This window comes from Indicator indicator, unplaced genomic scaffold (genome assembly GCF_027791375.1).
Source record: "Indicator indicator isolate 239-I01 unplaced genomic scaffold, UM_Iind_1.1 iindUn_scaffold_192, whole genome shotgun sequence".
NCBI classification, from domain to species: domain Eukaryota; kingdom Metazoa; phylum Chordata; class Aves; order Piciformes; family Indicatoridae; genus Indicator; species Indicator indicator.
Window position 1 is genome coordinate 47,966 of NW_026539272.1, and position 18,510 is coordinate 66,475.

The window sequence follows — 18,510 nt, forward strand, 5'->3', positions numbered from 1 at the left end:
TGAAAAAAAAAAAAAAAATCCCCAAACTCCCTTTTCTTCCTCAAACCAAGCAGATCCAGGCTGGGCCTTGCATTTCATGGGGGCTCTGCAAGTGGTGGGTAGGAGAAAAAAGAAAACCAAACAACCCTCAGCCCCGGTGCCGGTGCGCAGGAGGGAGGAGGGAGAGCCGGTGGGAGGAGGAGGATGGCAGCGGCTGCTTCCCCGGCGACCAACAGGGGCCACAGCCTCTCGAGTCAGCTGGGTGACCACCTCCCCAAAGCAGGTGACAGGGGACGAGGTGCCTGGTGTCAGGAGTGCCCAGAAAGTAGCTGGGCCCCGGGGGCTGGGGCTGCGCCTCGGCCAGACGCAGGGCGCAGGACCATCCCCTGCGCCCCGCAGCCTCCCGCGGGAGAGGCTCCCGGCGCCGCTGAGGGGAGCGGCTCCGCAGGAGGCTCAGGATTCGATCTTCTCCTTCTTTTTGCCTTTTTTCAGGAAGGATGGGGTCCGGAATTTCTTCTTCTTCTTGGAGGGTGATTTAGAGGGTGACCCTTCGGGGGAGACAGGGCTGCTGGTCACCGTCTCCTTCTCCTTGGGGGCATCCTGCTCAGCGGGGGAGGTGGTCCGGCCTCCCCCCTTGCCCACGCTGCCCTCGGTGCTCTGCTCCTCGTCCTTCCCGTTCACCACTGCTGCTGGCTCCTTCTCGGCGGCAGAGTCGGCTGGCACTTGGCCGCTGTCCACCTTCTTGTCACCTTGGCAAGGAGAAAGGACAGAGGTGAGGCGCGGGGCAGCGGTGCCCGGCGCCGCGGGGGGTGTTTGCATCTCCCCTAACTCGCCGGTTTGACCTGGGCAGGAGCAGGATTTGGCCCTCGCAGACAGAGAGCGCTGGGATCCCATCCCCTCCTGCCACAGGCGCTGCCATCCTGAGCCTTCCCCCCTGCCCTCCCCGCAGGACAAGCAGCGGTGGGATGGAGAGCTGGGAAGCGGCAGGCAGGGAGGGGCAGCCTGGCTCCGTCCCGGCCTCGCCGCTGCCAATAAAAGCAACCAGCAAAGGAAAACACGAAAGCAACCCAAGGCAATTTCCTTCTGCCAGACAAGACCCTCCGCGGGACTGTCGCTCCTCAAAAAAGGGGGATGGGGAGCACAGAGAGCGAAGGTGACCCCCAGCTGGTGGTGGAGGGGTCGCGGTCTCCCGCGTCCCTCCTCCCGCAGTGAGGCTCGGGGGCGGCCTCTCCGTACTTACTACAGTGACAAGTCAGAGGTAACTCCTTGGGGTGAAAGCCACACGTGGAGGAAAGAGAAAGGAAGACGTTGTGGAGACAGACAGACAGACACACAGGCACCACTAGACACGATGAAAGCCAGAAGCCCCGCGCTGCCCCCCCGCTGCCCACCCCCGCACCCCGAGACCTGCCGCGGGGCGTCGGTGACCAATTTTCCCTTCGGGACATGTGCTGGGGGGGAGGCTGCACCCCCTGGGTGCTTTAGGGAGGGGACAGAGGTGTCCCCGGCCGCCCTGCAAAGCCACAGGCGGACGCTCGCCTCTCCCGCCGGGACGCTCGGCGGTTTCGGTGCCTTTGCGGCGTCAATTCCCCCTGTGCTCAGCCCCACCGCGGCGGGGACCCCCCCAGGGGAAGGCAAAGGTGACCTTGATCTGTGTTTCAGCGAGGTTTGGCTACAGTCCCTCTCATCCCCCCGCTCACTGGAAACCCCGGGGGGTCCTCGTCTGCGCTCAGCCGGCAGCCCCGGGGCTCGCCAGCCACTCACCCTCCGAGGGCTTGCCGGGCGTCGGGGCCGGGGTCTTTTGCGGGGAGGTGGGGGGGGATTTGCCAGGAGGCGCCTGGCTCTCCTCTGCCGTCAGCTCCTTCTCGCCTGCCAGCACAGACATGCGTTGGCCCCAGGGGCCGGTGGGTGCCAGCCCCGAGGGGGGATTTGGGATTGGGGCTCCCCTGTCCCCCTTCCTACCCTGCAGCCCCAGCTTTTTCCTCTCCACCTCCTGCTTGTACTCCTCCAGCTCCTGGTCCGTGAGCTGGCTGAAGGGGTTGGGAGGCTCCGGCTCCGGAGGTGCCTCCTCCCCGGGTGCCTCTTTGGCTTCTGCATCCCCCAGATGACTCTCTGTGGACTGAAACGACCCCCAGAGTTGTGTCACCCCCCGAAAGGAGGAACTCTGGGGTGCTGGGGGAGGGCTGGGTGCTGCGGGGAGGGCAGGGGGAGGTGAGAAGGGGAGGCTGGGGACAGCAGGGGACATACAGGGCTGCGGCTGGTCTCGGCGATGACGCTGGCCAGCAGCTGCGACTGGGGCCCTGCCGACTTCACATCCTGCCGGTTCTGCTCCCGGATCTCACAGAATCAGAGAGTCACAGAACGTTAGGGGCTAGAAGGGACCTCGAATGCTCACCCAGCCCAACCCCCCTGCCAGAGCAGGGTCACCCAGGGCAGGGCACCCAGGAACACATCCGGGTGGGTTTTGAATATCTCCAGAGAAGAATCCACAACCCCCCCAGGCAGCCTGCTCCAGGGCTCTGTCACCCTCACAGGGGAAAAGAAATTTTCTTCCTGTTTCCATGGAACTTCCTATGCTTCAGCTTCCACCATTCCACCCTGGTCCTGTCATTGGGCATCACCCAGCAGAGCCTGGCTCCAGCCTCTGGGCACTCACCCTTTGTATATTTATAAGCATGAATGAGGTCCCCCTCAGGCTCCTCCTCTCCAAGCTACAGAGCCCTCAGCTCCCTCAGGCTCTCCTCCTAAGGAAGATTTTCCACTTCCCTAATTATCTTTGTGGCTCTCTCAAGCAGTTCCCTGAGGTCCTTGTTGAACTGAGGGGCCCAGAACTGGACACAATATTCCAGATGTGGCCTCAGCAGGGCAGAGCAGAGGGGGAGGAGAACCTCTCTGACCTCCTCACCACAGCCTTTCTAATCTACCCCAGGATGCCCTTGGTCTTCTTAACCACCAGAGCACATTGCTGGCTCATGGTCAACCTCCCATCCACCAGGACCCCCAGGTCTTTTTCTCCTTCACTGCTCTCCAGCAGGTCATTCCCAACCCATCCTGGTCCCTGGGGTTGTTCTTTCCCAGGTGCCAGACTCTCCCCTTGCCCTTGTTGGGTTTCATTCTGTTTCTCCCTGCCCAACTCTCAGCCTGGCTAAGTCTCCTTGGGGGTGGGATGCAGAGTGAGAAGCAGGGAAAAGCCTCCTCCTGGCCCTGGGGTCTGCTGAGAGCCCTCCACCCGTGTCTGAAAGCCTCTGGAGCTCTGGGGACAGGACCATACCTTGTTCCTCATCTCCAGCACCTCCTGTGGGTCTGTGTAGAGGGGCACAAACTGATTAGGGTTCTCAATTCGGATGGGGGTCCCACTGCTGCCTTTTTCCACCTCGTCTGCTTTCAGCCACTGCACAGCACAGAGATGAAACCCCAATGAATACATGGTGTGGAGAGGGGGCACCCCAACCAATACACATCATGAGGAGACCCCAATAAATGTGAGTGGTGGAGAGGAGACCCCAATTAGATGCATCTGGTAGAGAGGAGACCCCAATAAATGTGTGTGGTAGAGAGGAGACCCCAATAGATGCAAGTTGGTGGAAAGGAGACCCCAAAAAATGTGTGTGGTAGAGAGGAGACCCCAATAGATGCAAGTTGGTGGAAAGGAGACCCCAATAGATGCAAGATGCATGGAAAGCAGACCCCAATAAATGTGTGTGGTAGAGAGGAGACCTCAATGGATGCAAGATGCATGGAAAGGAGACCCCAAAAAATGTGTGTGGTAGAGAGGAGACCTCAATAGATGCAAGTTGGTGGAAAGGAGACCCCAAAAAATGTGTGTGGTAGAGAGGAGACCCCAATAGATGCAAGTTGGTGGAAAGGAGACCCCAATAAATGTGTGTGGTAGAGAGGAGACCCCAATAGATGCAAGTTGGTGGAAAGGAGACCCCAATAAATGTATCTTGCATGGAAGAGACCCCAATAAATGCATCCTGTGGAGAGAAGACCCCAATAAATGTAGGTGGCAGGGAAAGGAGACCCCAATAAATGCATGTTACAGAGAGGAGCCCCCAGTCAATGCATCTTGTAGAGAGGGGACCCCAATAAATGCTGGTTGCACAGAAAGGAGACCCCAGTAAATGTGTGCTGCAGCAAAGGGAGACCCCAGTCAAGCCTTGGGGACTTGGCCTCTTGGGCTGGGGAGGAGAGACATAAACATTGTGCCAGTAGGAGAAGCAGAGGAGGGCAGGAAAGGCTGTGCTCAACAGGGCACCAGGGGAAGGGTTTCACACTTCTGGAGCAGCCCTGGGTGCTTCTGCACACTGAATGCTGGGGGGGATCTCTAACAGGGTACCCCCAAAACCTGCCACCCAGGCCAGCTTGGATGAGGCCTTGAGGAACCTGGGCTAGGGGGAGGTGTCCCTGCCCATGGCAGGGGGTTGGAACTGGATGAGCCTTGAGATCCTTTCTGACCCAACCCGACCCAACCTGACCTGACCCAGCCCAGATCAACCCGACCCAACCCGACCTAATCCAACTAGACCTAACCCAACCCGACCTAATCCAACCCAATCTAACTCAACCCAACCTAATCCAACCCAATCTAACTCAACCCAACCTAATCCAACCCAATCTAACTCAACCCAACCTAATCCAACCCAATCTAATCCAACCCAATTTAACTCATCCCAACCTAATCCATCCCAACCTAATCCAACCCAGCTCAACCCAACCCATCCAAGCCCAACCTAATCCAACCCAACCTAATCCAACCCAATCTAACTCAACCCAGCTCAACCCAACCCATCCAAGCCCAACCTAATCCAACCCAACCTAATCCAACCCAGCTCAACCCAACCCATCCAAGCCCAACCTAATCCAACCCCACCTAACCTAATCAAACCCAACCCATCCAAGCCCAACCCAACTCAACCAACCTAATCCAACCCCACCTAACCTAATCAAACCCAACCCATCCAAGCCCAGCCTAACTCAACCCAACCAGCCCAACCTAACTCAACCAACCTAATCCAACCCCACCTAACCCAATCAAACCCAACCCATCCAAGCCCAACCTAACTCAACCCAACCAGCCCAACCTAACTCAACCAACCTAATCCAACCCCACCTAACCTCATCAAACCCAACCCATCCAAGCCCAACCTAACTCAACCCAACCAGCCCAACCTAACTCAACCAACCTAATCCAACCCCACCTAACCTAATCCAACCCAACCCAACCCAGCCCAACCTAATCCAACCCAACCCAACCCAGCCCAACCTAATCCAACCCAGCCCAACCCAGCCCAACCTAATCCAACCCAGCCCAACCTAATCCAACCCAGCCCAACCCAGCCCAACCTAATCCAACCCAGCCCAACCTAATCCAACCCAGCCCAACCCAGCCCAACCTAATCCAACCCAGCCCAACCCAGCCCAACCTAATCCAACCCACCCAACCCAGCCCAACCTAATCCAACCCACCCAACCCAGCCCAACCTAATCCAACCCAGCCCAACCCAGCCCAACCTAATCCAACCCAACCCAACCCAGCCCAACCTAATCCAACCCAACCCAACCCAGCCCAACCTAATCCAACCCAACCCAACCCAGCCCAACCTAATTCAACCCAACCCAACCCAGCCCAACCTAATCCAACCCAACCCAACCCAGCCCAACCTAATCCAACCCAACCCAACCCAGCCCAACCTAATCCAACCCAGCCCAACCCAGCCCAACCTAATCCAACCCAGCCCAACCCAGCCCAACCTAATCCAACCCAACCCAACCCAGCCCAACCTAATCCAACCCAACCCAACCCAGCCCAACCTAATCCAACCCAACCCAACCCAGCCCAACCTAATCCAACCCAACCCAGCCCAACCTAATCCAACCCAACCCAACCCAGCCCAACCTAATCCAACCCAACCCAACCCAGCCCAACCTAATCCAACCCAACCCAGCCCAACCTAATCCAACCCAACCCAGCCCAACCTAATCCAACCCAGCCCAACCTAATCCAACCCAACCCAGCCCAACCTAATCCAACCCAACCCAGCCCAACCTAATCCAACCCAGCCCAACCTAATCCAACCCAACCCAGCCCAACCTAATCCAACCCAGCCCAACCTAATCCAACCCAGCCCAACCTAATCCAACCTAATCCAACCCAACCCAAGCAAATCCAACCCAGCCCAGCTCCACCCAGCCCAGCCCTGATCCAACCCCACTCCCCTTCCCTCCCTGCCCCAACCCCTCCCTCCCCCCCCAGCTCCTCACCGTCGTCTTTGTCTTCTGGCTGCTGGCGGTGCCCTGCTGCTCCTCGGCCAGGCTGACCCTCAGGTAGGTGTTGGGGGTGTTGAGCCAGCGAGTCTTCTCCTTCTGCTGCCGGTGGGCGTGCTGGCGGAGCGGGGGCAGGGCCGCAGCCTCCTCCTCGAAGACGAAGGCAGTGACGGTGGCCGGGATCAGGACGTCGCTCTTGGGCTTGCTGCGCTCTTGCACCAGGGGGTAGCGGTAGGTGTAGCCTGTGCGGTACCCCTGGAGGGGCAGGAAGAGGTTCTTGGGGTGCTCACCCCTCAAAAATTCTCACCCTACCCCCTCCAACACCACTCCCCCCTCCTCCCCCCCCAAAAAAAACTCCTGACCTCCAAAATAATCTCAACCCCCACCCAAAAAAAACTCCAATCCCCTTAAAAAGCCTTAATGTCCCCCCCCAAAGCCTTAATGTCCCCCCCAAAGCCTTAATGTCCCCCCCAAAGCCTTAACCTCCCCCCAAGCCTTAACCTCCCCCCCCAAAGCCTTAACGTCCCCCCCAAAAATTCCAACCTCTGCCCCCCAAATCCCAACCCCACCCAAAAAAAAGCCACCTCCAACCCCCCTAAAAAGCCTTCATGTTCCCCCCCCCAAAAATCCCAATCTCCCCCCAAAGAAACCCCTCAGCCCCCCCCAAAAAAATAATGTCCCCCCAAACATCCAGCCCCCCTTAAAAAAAAACCCTCTGATGTTCCCCCAAAAACTCGGACCCCCCCCAAAGTCTAACAACCCCCCAAAAAACCCTAATGTCCCCCCAAAAAAATCCAACCCCCCAAAAAAACTTTAATGTCCCCCTAAAAATACTCCACCCCCCAAAAAAATCTAATGTCCCCCTAAAAAACCTTAGTGTCCCCCAAAAGCCCAAATGTCCTCCCAAAGAATCCCAACCCCCAAAAAAACTACTAACATCCCCCCAAAACCTCTAATGTTCCCCCAAAAAACCTAACCCCCCCAAAAGCCTTGATGTTCCCCCCAAAAATCCCAACGCCCCCCCAAAAACTCTTATGTCCCCCCAAAAAACTCCACCCCCCAAAAAAGTCCAATGTCCCCCCAGAAAACCCTAATGTCCCCCCAAAAAAACTAATTTCCCCCCAAAAAATCCCAGCCCCCCTCAAAAAGCCCTCGACTCCCCCCAATACCCTAACGTCCCCCCCAAAAGATCCACCCCCCCGAAAACTCTCATGTCCCCCAAAAAAACCATAAATCCCCCCAAAAGAATCCCAATCCTCCCCAAAAACCCCTCATGTCCCCCCAAAAAACTCCAACCCCCCCCCAAAATCCCTCAACCCCCCCAAAACCCATAATGTCCCCCAAAACATTCAACCCCCCCCAAAAACCCTCTGATGTCCCCCCCCCAAATCCTCCCCTCCCCAAAATCCCCCGACCCCCCCCAATAACCCTATGGTTCCCCCAAAAACCATCCAAGCCCCCCAAATCCTCCCCCCTCCAAATATCCCCCAACCCCCCCCAATAACCCTAGGGCCCCCCAAAAACCATCCAACCCCACCCAAATCCTCCCCCCACCCCAAAATCCCCCAACCCCCCCCCCAATAACCCTATGGTCCCCCCAAAAACATCCAACCCCCCCCAAACCATCCACCCTCCCCAACAACCCTAGGGCCCCCCCCAAAACCATCCAACACCCCCCAAAAACACCATCCCCCAAAAAAAGCCCCCCCCAACCTCTTCCCAAAATCCAAGCCCCCCCCTCCCCAAAAACCCACCCCAGCCCCCCCAAAATCTCAACCCCTCCCCTCCAAACCTTCCCCCTCAGCTCCAGCCCCCCCCCTCCAAAACATTCCACCTCCTGCAGACCCCCAAAGCCAGCCCCCCAAAAATCAACCTTGGCCAAAACCCCAACCCTGGACTCAGGAGAAAGAGATTTGGGGGGCAGGGGGGAGGTGGGGGTGTTGGGGGGGGGGGAGGGATTTGGGGGTGTGCTTTGTGGGGGGGATTTGGGGGTGTTTGGGAAGGAATTGGGGGGTTGATTTGCGGGGTGCTCTGGGGGGATTTGGGGGTGTTGGGGTGGGAGGGAGTTGGGGGTGTTTGGAGAGATATAAGGGGGGTGGGGGGTGTTTTGGGGGTTTGGGGGGCCATTGGCAGTGGTTTTGGGGGGATTTGGGGGTGTGCTTTGTGTGTGGGGGGGTTGGGACTGATTTGGGGGTGCTCGGGAGGGAATTTGGGGGGCGATTTAGGGGTGTTCTAGGGGAGATTTGGGGGTGTTGGGAGGGATTGGGGGGCAATTGGGCAGTGTTCTTGAGGGGATTCGGGGGTGATTTTGGGGGTGTTTGGGAGGGAATTTGGGGGGATTTAGGGGTGTTTGGGTGGGATGGATTTGGGGGTGTGTTTTGGGGGGGGTTGGGGATGGTTTTGGGGAGGGATTCGGGGGGTGTTTGGGGGATTTGGGGGGCAACTTGGCAGTGTTTTTGGGGGGGAATTGGGGTGTTTTGGGGGGAGGGATTTGGGGGTGTGTGTTTGGGGGGCTTTGGGGAGCAATTTGGCACTGTTTTTGGGGAGACGTGAGGGTGTTTTTGGGGAGGGATTTGGGGGTGATTTGGGGGTGTTAGGGTGGGATGGATTTGGGGAGCAATTTGGCAGTGTTTTGGGGGGATTTGGGGATGTTTTGGGGGAGGGTTTTGGGGGGGTTTTGGGGGAGGGGTTTGGGAGGGGATTTGGGACCGCTTTTGGGGATGTTTGGGGGGGGGGGTTTGGGGCTATCTGGGGGGCTGTTCCGGGGGGCAGGGGTGGTGCTCACCAGGTTGTCCAACATCCTCATCAGGGCCTCGAACTCGTGCTCCCCCAGGCGGCTCTTCTGCATGGCCCCGAAGGTGCTTCCCGCCCAGCGCACGGAGCCCACCTGGTGGGGGCGCTGCTTGCTGCGCTCCAGCACGATCAGGTTCTCGGCGCCCCCCGCGCTCGCCAGCGCCGACACCTGCGGCCCCGCGGGCACAGCGCAGCTCAGGGGCCTGGGTGGGCAGCAGGGTACGGCCCCGCACCTGCCCCTGCGCCCCCCATCCCCTCCCAGTGACGTCCTGGGTACTGTGCTGAGGGCAGAGACCTGGCACAGCTCAGGGCATGCTCCTGGGACACTCTGCTGGTGGCAGAGACCTGGCACAGCTCAGGGCATGGTCTCAGAGCACTGTAGTGATAACAGAGACCTGGCACAGCTCAGGAACATTGTGCTGGTGGCAGAGACCTGGCACAGCTCAGGGCATGCTCCTGGGACACTCTGCTGGTGGCAGACCTGGCACAGCTCAGGACATGCTCCTGGGACACTCTGCTGGTGGCAGAGACCTGGCACAGCTCAGGGCATGCTCCTGGGACACTGTGCTGGTGGCAGAGACCTGGCACAGCTCAGGGCATGCTCCTGGGACACTGTGCTGGTGGCAGAGACCTGGCACAGCTCAGGACATGCTCCTGGGACACTCTGCTGGTGGCAGACCTGGCACAGCTCAGGGCATGCTCCTGGGACACTGTGCTGGTGGCAGAGACCTGGCACAGCTCAGGGCATGCTCCTGGGACACTGTGCTGGTGGCAGAGACCTGGCACAGCTCAGGGCATGCTCCTGGGACACTGTGCTGGTGGCAGAGACCTGGCACAGCTCAGGGCATGCTCCTGGGACACTGTGCTGGTGGCAGAGACCTGGCACAGCTCAGGACATGGTCTCAGAGCACTGTAGTGATAACAGAGACCTGGCACAGCTCAGGGACATTGTGCTGGTGGCAGAGACCTGGCACAGCTCAGTATGTGGTCTCAGAGGACCCTGGTGACAGCAGAGACCTAGCACAGCTCAGTGCATGCTCTTGGGACACTGTGCTGGTGGCAGAGACCTGGCACAGCTCAGTCCAAGCTCCTGGGGCACCCCACTGCCAGCAAAGACCCAGCACAGCTCAGTGCTTGCTCTCAGAGCAGGGTGGTGACAGCAGAGACCTGGCACAGCTCAGTCCATGGTCTCAGAGCACCCTGGTGACTGCACTGGCAGCTGGCACAGCTCAGCACCTGCCCTGGCACGGCTCAACACATGCCCTGGCACTCACCTGGATCTCGCAGGCCGCCTGCAGGTGGAAGATGTTGTAGAAGGCCTCCTCGGCAGTGTCCCCCAGTGCCAGCACCCCGTGGTTGCGCAGCACCAGGATCTGCAGCGCCCCCAGAGACAGGGAGGGGACATCAGCATGGCGAGGGGCAGCAGGGGACAGGGATGGGGTGGGAGGGGACAGGGAGCAGGAGACAGTGCGGGAGAGGACAAGGGAGGGTGTGGGAGGGGACAGGGAGAGAGGGGACAGGGCCCATGGAGGGACGGGGACGGAGGGGACAGGGGACGGAGGGGACAGGACCGATGGAGGGGACAGGACCGATGGAGGGGACAGGACCGATGGAGGGGACAGGGGACGGAGGGGACAGGACCGATGGAGGGGACAGGACCGATGGAGGGGACAGGACCGATGGAGGGGACAGGACCGATGGAGGGGACAGGGGAACAGTGTGGGAAGGGACAAGGGATGGAGGGGACAGGGCGGATGGAGGAGACAGGGCACAAGCGAACAGTGTGGGAAGGGGCAGAGGAGGGGACAAGTGCCACCCACCTTACAGGTGGGGCCGAGGGACTTCTGGAGCTCCACCCGATCGGCTTCGTCCTCCACCTCCCCGCGGAAATCGAAGTAGGCGACGTCGCCCAGCAGCAGGGCGGCTCGGGAGATGGGCAGCACCCCGCAGCGCATGGCCGACACCTGCGAGGGGTGCCCAGGCTGACAAAGCAGCCCCTCCCGGCCCCTCCCCCACCCCAAAGACCCCTCCCCCAGCCCAGCCCGAAGCCTTACGGCGGCAGTGGCCGGCGTGTGCAGGCGGATGATGCAGCGGGCGTCGGGGCGGGCAGCGTAGATGGCAGCGTGCAGGCTGAAGCTGCGGGCATCGGGCGCGAAGTTGGTGCTGCCCTGCTCCACCACGGCCCCCAGCACGTTCACCTTGATCTGGGGTTAGGGAGGGTTGGAGGGTCAGGGGTGGCTGGACCCCAGCGTGCAGGGGAGGTGTGGGGGCACAGAGAATGGGTTGGGTGGAAGGGAGCTTAAAGCTCATCCAGTGCCAACCTCCTGCCATGGGCAGGGACACCTCCCACCAGCCCAGGCTGCTCAAGGCCTCATCCAGCCTGGCCCTGAACACCTCCAGGCACAGGAGGCAGCCACAGCCTCCCTGGGCAACCTGTGCCAGTCTCTCCCCACCCTCACTCTAAGAATTTCTTCCTCATCTCCACTCTCAGTCTCCTCTCTCCCAGCTCAAAGCCATTGTCCCTCATCCTGGCACTCCCAGCCCTTGTCCCAAGTCCCTCCCCAGCTCTCCTGGAGCCCTTCAGGTCCTGCAAGGCTGCTCTGAGCTCTCCCTGGAGCCTTCTCTTCTCCAGGCTGAACTTTCCCAGCCTGGCCTCCCAGCAGAGCCCTTCCAGCCCTGCCAGCATTGCTGTGGCCTCCCCTGGCCCCTCTCCAGCAGGTCCCTGTCTGTGCTGAGGGCTCCAGAGGTGCCCAAGCACTACAGGGGTCTCAGCAGGGCACAGCAGAGGGGCAGAATCCCCTCCCTGCCCACACTGCTGGGGATCAACCCAGGGCAGGGCTGGTTCTGGGGCTCCTGTCCAGCTCTGCACCCCCAGCACCCCCAAGTCCTTCTCCTCAGTGCTGCTCTCCAGCTCCTCATCATCCTCAGCCCGGGTTGGCACCAGGGGTTGCCCAGACCCAGATGCAGCTGGCACAGATGCCCTCAGCCCTCAGTCAGGGTCTCGGGGGGGGCAGGGATGCTCACCAGGCTGGCGGCTGTCACCTCGCTGCATGCCAGCCCCTGGGGGGCTACCAGGAAGTGCTCCTGCTCCTTGCTGACCCTCAGCTGTGCCCGGGGAGGGGGGAACACAAAAATAGCAAACCTCACCCCCCAAATCCTCATCCCCACCCCCCTCCAAACCTCACTGCTCCCCCAAACCCCCAAACACCCCAAAACCAACCCCAAGCTCACCTCCAAACCCCCAACCCCCTCCCCAAATCCTCCAACCCTCCCTAAGCCTCTCCAAACCCCCAACTCCCTCCCCCCAAACCTCAAGTCCCCCAAGCCCCTCAGCATTCAAAAACCCAAGTGCACCCCAAAAACATCTCCCTAACCCCCAAACACCCCCAAACAGTCCCAACCTCCCCTCCAAAGCTCCAACCCTTCCCCACCCCCCCTACAGAACACCTCCAAACAGTCCCCAATCCCCCAACCCTCAAACCACTCCAACTTCCCCCCCAAACTCAAAGCACCCCCAAAACCTTCACCACCAACCCTCCCAACCTCTTTAAATCTCCCCAACCCCCTCCCCAAATCCTCCACTCCCCCCAAAACCTCTCCAAACCCCCAACCCCCTCCTCAGACCTCAAGTCCCCCAACCCCCTCACCCCTTCAAGAGCTCTCCCCCAAAGAGCTCCCCCCAAAATCCAACGTGCCCCCCAAAACCATCTCCCCAACCCCTCAAAAGACAACTCCAAACCCCTCCAACCCCCTAAACCCTTCACAGCCCCCCAAACCCACCAACCCCCCCAAAACCCCTCCAATCCCCCCAACTGCACCCCAAAACTCCACCCCCCAAATAAATAACTCGAGTCCCCCCAAAACATCCTCCCAAAACACTCAACTGCCCCCCAAAAAACCTGAACCACCCCCAAAAAGTCCTCTCCAAACCTCTCTGACCCCTCTCAAACCCTTCACAACCCCCCAGAACCCCTCCAGCTCCCCCAACTGCACCCCAAAACGCCACCCCCCAAAGAAATCACCCAAGTGCCCCCAAAACATCCTCCCAAAACACTCAATTCCCCCAACCCCCCCCAAAAAAACCCTCAAGCACCCCAAAAATCCTCTGCAAAGCCCCTCCAACCCCTCTCTAACCCTTCACAGCCCTCCCAGACCCACCAAGCACCCCCAAAACCAACCACCCCAGAACCCCCCAATGCCCCCAAGCCCATCCAAAACACTCAGCTCCTCCCAAAGCACCCCAAAAACCTCTCCAAACCCCTCCAGCCCCTCTCAAACCCTTCATAGTCCCCCCACCCCCCCAATCACCCCAAAATCCACTCCAGTTCCCCTAACATCCCCCCGAAACACTCAGCTCCCCCCAAACCCCACCCAAAACACTCAGCTTCCCCCCAAGCACCCCAAAAACCTCTCCAACCCCCTCCCTCCCCTCTCAAACCCTTCATGGTGCCTTCAGCCCCCCAAAATCCTTGACCCCATCATAAATCAGCGCCTGCAGAACCCCCCCAAGACCCCCAAACCACCTAAAACACTCAAGTCCTCCCAATCCCCCTGAGTCACCCCAAAAATCCTCTCCAACCCCCCTCCAACCCATCTCAAACCCTTCACAGTGCCCCCAAGCCCCCCAATCCCTGCCCCCATCAAAAATCTACTTCGGAGACCCCCCAAAACCCCCAAACCCACCCAAAACACTCAACCCCCCCTCGAAACACTCAACCCCCACCCCAAGTCCCCCCCAAAACCCCCAAGTCACCCCAAAAATCCTCTCCAACTCCCTCCAACCCCTTCACAGTTCTCTGACTCCCCAAAATCTCTGACCCCAGCAGAAATCTACTTCAGAGCCCCCCCAAAACTCCCCAAACCCACCCAAGACACTCAACCGCCCCAAATTCCCTCCAAATCCCCAAGTCACCCCCAAAATCCTCTCCAAACCTTCTCCAAGTGCTCTCAGTACCCCCAACCCCCCAAACCCCTGCCCCCATCAAAAATCTACTGCAGAACCCCCCCCAAAACATTCAACCCCCCCCAAAAATCCCTGCTAACCCCCCAAGTCACCCCAAAAATCCCCTCCAACCCCCTCCAACCTCTCTCAACCCCTTCACAGGGCTCTGAAACCCCCAACTCCCTGCCCCCATCAAAAATCTACTGCAGAGACCCCCCAAAACCCCTCAACCCCCCCCAAAACACTCAACTCCCCCCAAATTCCCTCCAACCCCCCCAATCCCTGCCCCCATCAGAAATCTACTGCAGAGACCCCCCAAAACTCCTCAACACCCCCCCAAAACACTCAACTCCCCCCCAAATCCCCTCCAACTTCCCAAAATCCTTGCCCCCATCAAAAATCTACTGCAGAGACCCCCCCAAAACCCCCAGACCCACCCAAAACACTCAACTCCCCCAGAAACACTCAACCCCCCCAAACCCCTCCCAAGTCACCCCCAAAATCCTCTCCAAACCTTCTCCAAGTGCTCTCAGTGCCCCCAACCCCCCAAATCCCTGCCCCCTTCAAAAATCTACTGCAGAGACCTCCCCAAAACCCCCCAAACCCTCAACCCCCCCAAATCCCTCCTAAGCCACCCCCAAAATCCTCTCCAAACCCTCTCCAATGGTTCTCAGTACTCCCAACCCCCCAAATCCCTGCCCCCATCAAAAATCTACTGCAGAACCCCCCCAAACCCACCCAAGACAGGCAGCCCCCCCCAAACCTGCCCCAAGTCACCCCCAAAACCCTCTCCAAACCTCCTCCAACCCCTTCACAGAGCTCTGACCTCCCAAAATCCCTGCCCCCATCAAAAATCTGCTTCAGAGACCCCCCCAAAACTCCCCGAACCCACCCAAAACACTCACCCCCCCCCAAATCCCCCCCAAGTCACCCCCAAAACCCTCTCCAAACCTCCCCCAACCCCTCTCAGTGCCCCCAACCCCCCAAATCCCTGCCCCATCAAAAATCTACTGCAGAGACCCCCCCAAAACTCCCCGAACCCACCCAAAACACTCACCCCCCCTCAAATCCCCCCCAAGTCACCCCCAAAACCCTCTCCAAACCCTTTCCAACCCTTCGCAGCTCCCCCAAGCCCCCAGAGCTCCTCAAATCTCCCCTCCCCCTCTCCCCCCAGCTCCCTCCCCCGCCCTGCCCGCCACCCCCAGCCCCGGGGCAGCTCACGGTGACTGCGCCGTGCCCGAGCTGTGCCCAGCCGTAGAGGTCCAGCAGGCGATGGATGCTGCCAGCCTTGCACCTCAGCAGCCGCTCGCCCTTGGCCAGCGCCGGCGCCTCCGCCCCGTGCAGGTCGTTGATTGGGGTCACGGCTGCCAGCCCTGGGCACAGCCACCCCGCTCAGGGCAGGGCACCCCCGGAGCCGGGGGGGAGGGGCACGGGGCGGGGGGAGGAGGTGGGCGGGAGAAGGGAGAGGGGAGGAGGGTGGTAGCCCTCAAGGTTTTATGGGCTCCAAGGTTCGGTGGTCCCCAAAGGTTCAGTGGTCCCCAAAGGTGTAGTGGTCCCCAAAGGTTCAGGGCTCCCAAGGGTTTGGTAGCCCCCAAGGTTTTGTGGTCGCCAAGGTTTGGGGGTGCCCAAGGTTTGGTAGCCCCCAAGGTTTTATGGTCGCCAAGGTTTGGGGGTCCCCAAGGTTTTATGGTCTCCAAGGTTTGGTGGCCCCAAAGGTTCAGTGGCCCCCAAAGGTTCAGGGCTCCCAAGGGTTCAGGGCTCCCAAAAGTTTGGTAGCCCTCAAGGTTTTATGGTCTCCAAGGTTTGGTGGCCCCAAAGGTTCAGTGGTCCCCAAAGGTGTAGTGGTCCCCAAAGGTTCAGGGCTCCCAAGGGTTTGGTAGCCCTCAAAGTTTTATGGTCTCCAAGGTTTGGGGGTCCCCAAGGTTTTATGGTCTCCAAGGTTTGGTGGCCCCAAAGGTTTGGTGGCCCCAAAGGTTCAGTGGTCCCCAAAGGTTCAGGGCTCCCAAGGGTTTGGTAGCCCTCAAGGTTTTATGGTTGCCAAGGTTTGGGGGTGCCCAAGGTTTGGTAGCCCCCAAGGTTTTATGGTCTCCAAGGTTTGGTGGCCCCAAAGGTTCAGTGGCCCCCAAAGGTTCAGGGCTCCCAAGGGTTCAGGGCTCCCAAAAGTTTGGTAGCCCTCAAGGTTTTATGGTCTCCAAGGTTTGGTGGCCCCAAAGGTTCAGTGGTCCCCAAAGGCTCCCAAGGGTTCAGGGCTCCCAAAAGTTTGGTAGCCCCCAAGGTTTGTGGCCCTCAAGGTTTTATGGGCCCCAAGGTTTGGTGGTGCCCAAAGGTTTCAGGGCTCCCAAGGGTTTGGTAGCCCTCAAGGTTTTATGGTCCCCAAGGTTTGTGGCCCTCAAGGTTTTATGGGCCCCAAGGTTTGTGGCCCTCAAGGTTTTATGGGCCCCAAGGTTTGGTGGTGCCCAAAGGTTTCAGGGCTCCCAAGAGTTTGGTAGCCCTCAAGGTTTTATAGTCTCCAAGGTTTGGTAGCCCCCCAAAGGTTTGGTGGCCCCTAAGGTTTTATGGTCTCCAAGGTTTGGTAGCCCTCAAGGTTTTACAGCCTCCATTGTTTCAGGGGGCCCTAAGGCTTGTGGCTCTTAAATTTTGGTGACCCCAAAGGTTTGGTGGCCCTCAAGGGCTTTGTGGTCTCCAGGGTTTGGTGACCTTCAAGGTTTGGTGGTCCCCGAGGCTTGTGGCCCTCAAGGTTTCAGGGCTCCTAAGCTTTGCTGGCCCCAAAGGTTTAGTGGCCCTCAAGGTTTTATGGTCCCCAAAGGTTTTATGGTCCCCAAGGTTCGGTGGCCCCAGAGGTTGGGTAGTGCCCCAAGGTTTGGTGGCGTCCAGGGTTTCAGGGCTCCCAAAATTTGGTGGCCCTCAAGGTTTTATGGCCTCCAGGGTTTCAGGGGTCCCTAATGCTTGTGGCTCCAAAAAGTTTGGTGGCTCCCAAAGGTTGGTGGCCCTCAAGGGTTGGTGGTCTCCAAGGTTTCAGGGCTCCCAAACGTTTGGCGGCTTCCAAGGTTTCAGGAACCTTCGAGGTTTGATGGCTCCGAAAGGATTTGGTGGTCCCAAAGGATTTGGTGGCTCCCACAGTTTTGGTGGCCATTGAAGTTCTAGGGGACCCCAAAAGTTTGGTGACACCTCAAGGTTTGAGGGCTCCCAAAGCTTTGGTGGCTATCAGGGTTCCAGGTCCCCTCAAGGTTTGGCAGCTCCCAAATGTTTGGTGGCCTCCAAGGTTTCAGGAGCCCTCAAGGTTGATGGCTCCCAAAAGCTTTGGTGGCTATCAGGGTTCCAGAGACCCCCAAAGCTTTGGTGACACCTCAGGGTTGGATGGCTCCCAAAGCTTTGGTGACACCTCAGGGTTGGATGGCTCCCAAAGCTTTGGTGGCTATCAGGGTTCCAGGGACCCCCAAAGCTTTGGTGTCACCTCAGGGTTGGATGGCTCCCAAAGCTTTGGTGACACCTCAGGGTTTGATGGCTCCCAAAGCTTTGGTGGCTATCAGGGTTCCAGGGACCCCCAAAGCTTTGGTGACACCTCAGGGCTGGATGGCTCCCAAGGTTTCAGAGGTGGCTGCTTGGGGTCTGCAGCCCCCTATGAGGTCCCCAGTCTGCTCCTTTGCCCTGGTCAAGTGGAAAGGAACCCAAGGTAGAGCCCTGCTGGGGGTTTCCCACCCAAATCTCTCAAGATTGTTCCATTCCCCCCCCCCCCCCAAAATCCCCTGGGGGGTGCAGCCATACCCATGGGGGAGGTGGGGAGGGCAGCAGGGGAGGTGGTGGCCATGAAGTCTGCGATCTGCCGCAGGGCCCAGACGTGGGAGGAGTTGTTGCCCTTCTTCATCTGCTCCTGGATGAGGCTCTCCAGCTCCTCCCTGAAAGACTGCGACAGCCCAGCCCGGCTGGTGGCACCTCCCCGGGGAAGGGACACCAGGACACGGCAGGGACCACCCAGGGTGGCGACACCACCAGACTGGCGTCACCAGTGGGGTGGCACAGTGCTGGCAGCACCTCTGGCTTGGGGAAGCAGTGATGGTGGCACAGGGGCAGCTTGGTGGCATTGGTGGGGGCACAGGGACTGCCTGGTGGCATGCTGATGGCGGTGGTGGCACCACAAGCCAGGTGGGGACGTGCCCTAAGTGGCACCTGGTGGCATTTGCTTTGAGCCAGGGGGGATGGAGTTGGGGGACAGGGGAGGTGACGTGGGGACAGGGGGGACAGTGCTGGGACAGGAAGAAGAGGGTTGGGGAGAGGAAGGATGGAGCTGAGGGTTGGAGATGGTGTGGGGACAGGAGGGAAGGAGGGAAGGGGTTGAGGGAGGGAGGGAGGGAGGAAGGGAGGGAAGGGGTTGAGGGAGGAAGGGAGGGAGGGGTGAGGAGGGAGGGAGGGAGGGAAGGGGTTGAGGGAGGGAGGGAGGGAGGGAAGGGGTTGAGGGAGGGAGGGAGGGAGGGAAGGGGTTGAGGGAGGGAGGGAGGGAGGGAGGGGTGAGGGAGGGAGGGAGGAGGGAA

At 59.5% G+C, this 18,510-nt stretch overlaps 1 protein-coding gene across 1 annotated transcript; it reads right to left on the reverse strand.

Annotated features, from left to right (window-relative positions):
- Positions 1 to 389: 389 nt before the first annotated feature.
- ADD2 (adducin 2) lies at positions 390 to 17,896 on the reverse strand. The gene is made up of 13 exons (XM_054398925.1): positions 17,747 to 17,896; positions 15,203 to 15,354; positions 12,064 to 12,144; positions 11,094 to 11,243; positions 10,860 to 11,003; positions 10,314 to 10,412; positions 9,032 to 9,208; positions 6,244 to 6,501; positions 3,251 to 3,370; positions 2,223 to 2,316; positions 1,942 to 2,067; positions 1,744 to 1,848; positions 390 to 728 (listed from the first exon to the last, which is right to left on the reverse strand). Exons 1-13 carry the CDS (start codon positions 17,844 to 17,846, stop codon positions 433 to 435), a joined length of 1,902 nt encoding a protein of 633 aa, XP_054254900.1. The 5' UTR covers positions 17,847 to 17,896; the 3' UTR covers positions 390 to 432.
- Between the last annotated feature and the right edge of the window lie 614 nt (positions 17,897 to 18,510).

What these genes read in the sequence shown, in the direction of transcription:
- ADD2 (XM_054398925.1), bottom strand. Translation starts at nt 17,846, where the DNA reads ATGAAGAAGGGCAACAACTCCTCCCACGTCTGGGCCCTGCGGCAGATC. An exon ending in CCTCCCCACCTCCCCCATGG is followed by an intron (nt 15,355 to 17,746) that starts GTATGGCTGCAC and finishes GGCTGTGCCCAG; the next exon opens with GGCTGGCAGCCGTGACCCCA. An exon ending in ACACGCCGGCCACTGCCGCC is followed by an intron (nt 11,004 to 11,093) that starts GTAAGGCTTCGG and finishes CACCCCTCGCAG; the next exon opens with GTGTCGGCCATGCGCTGCGG.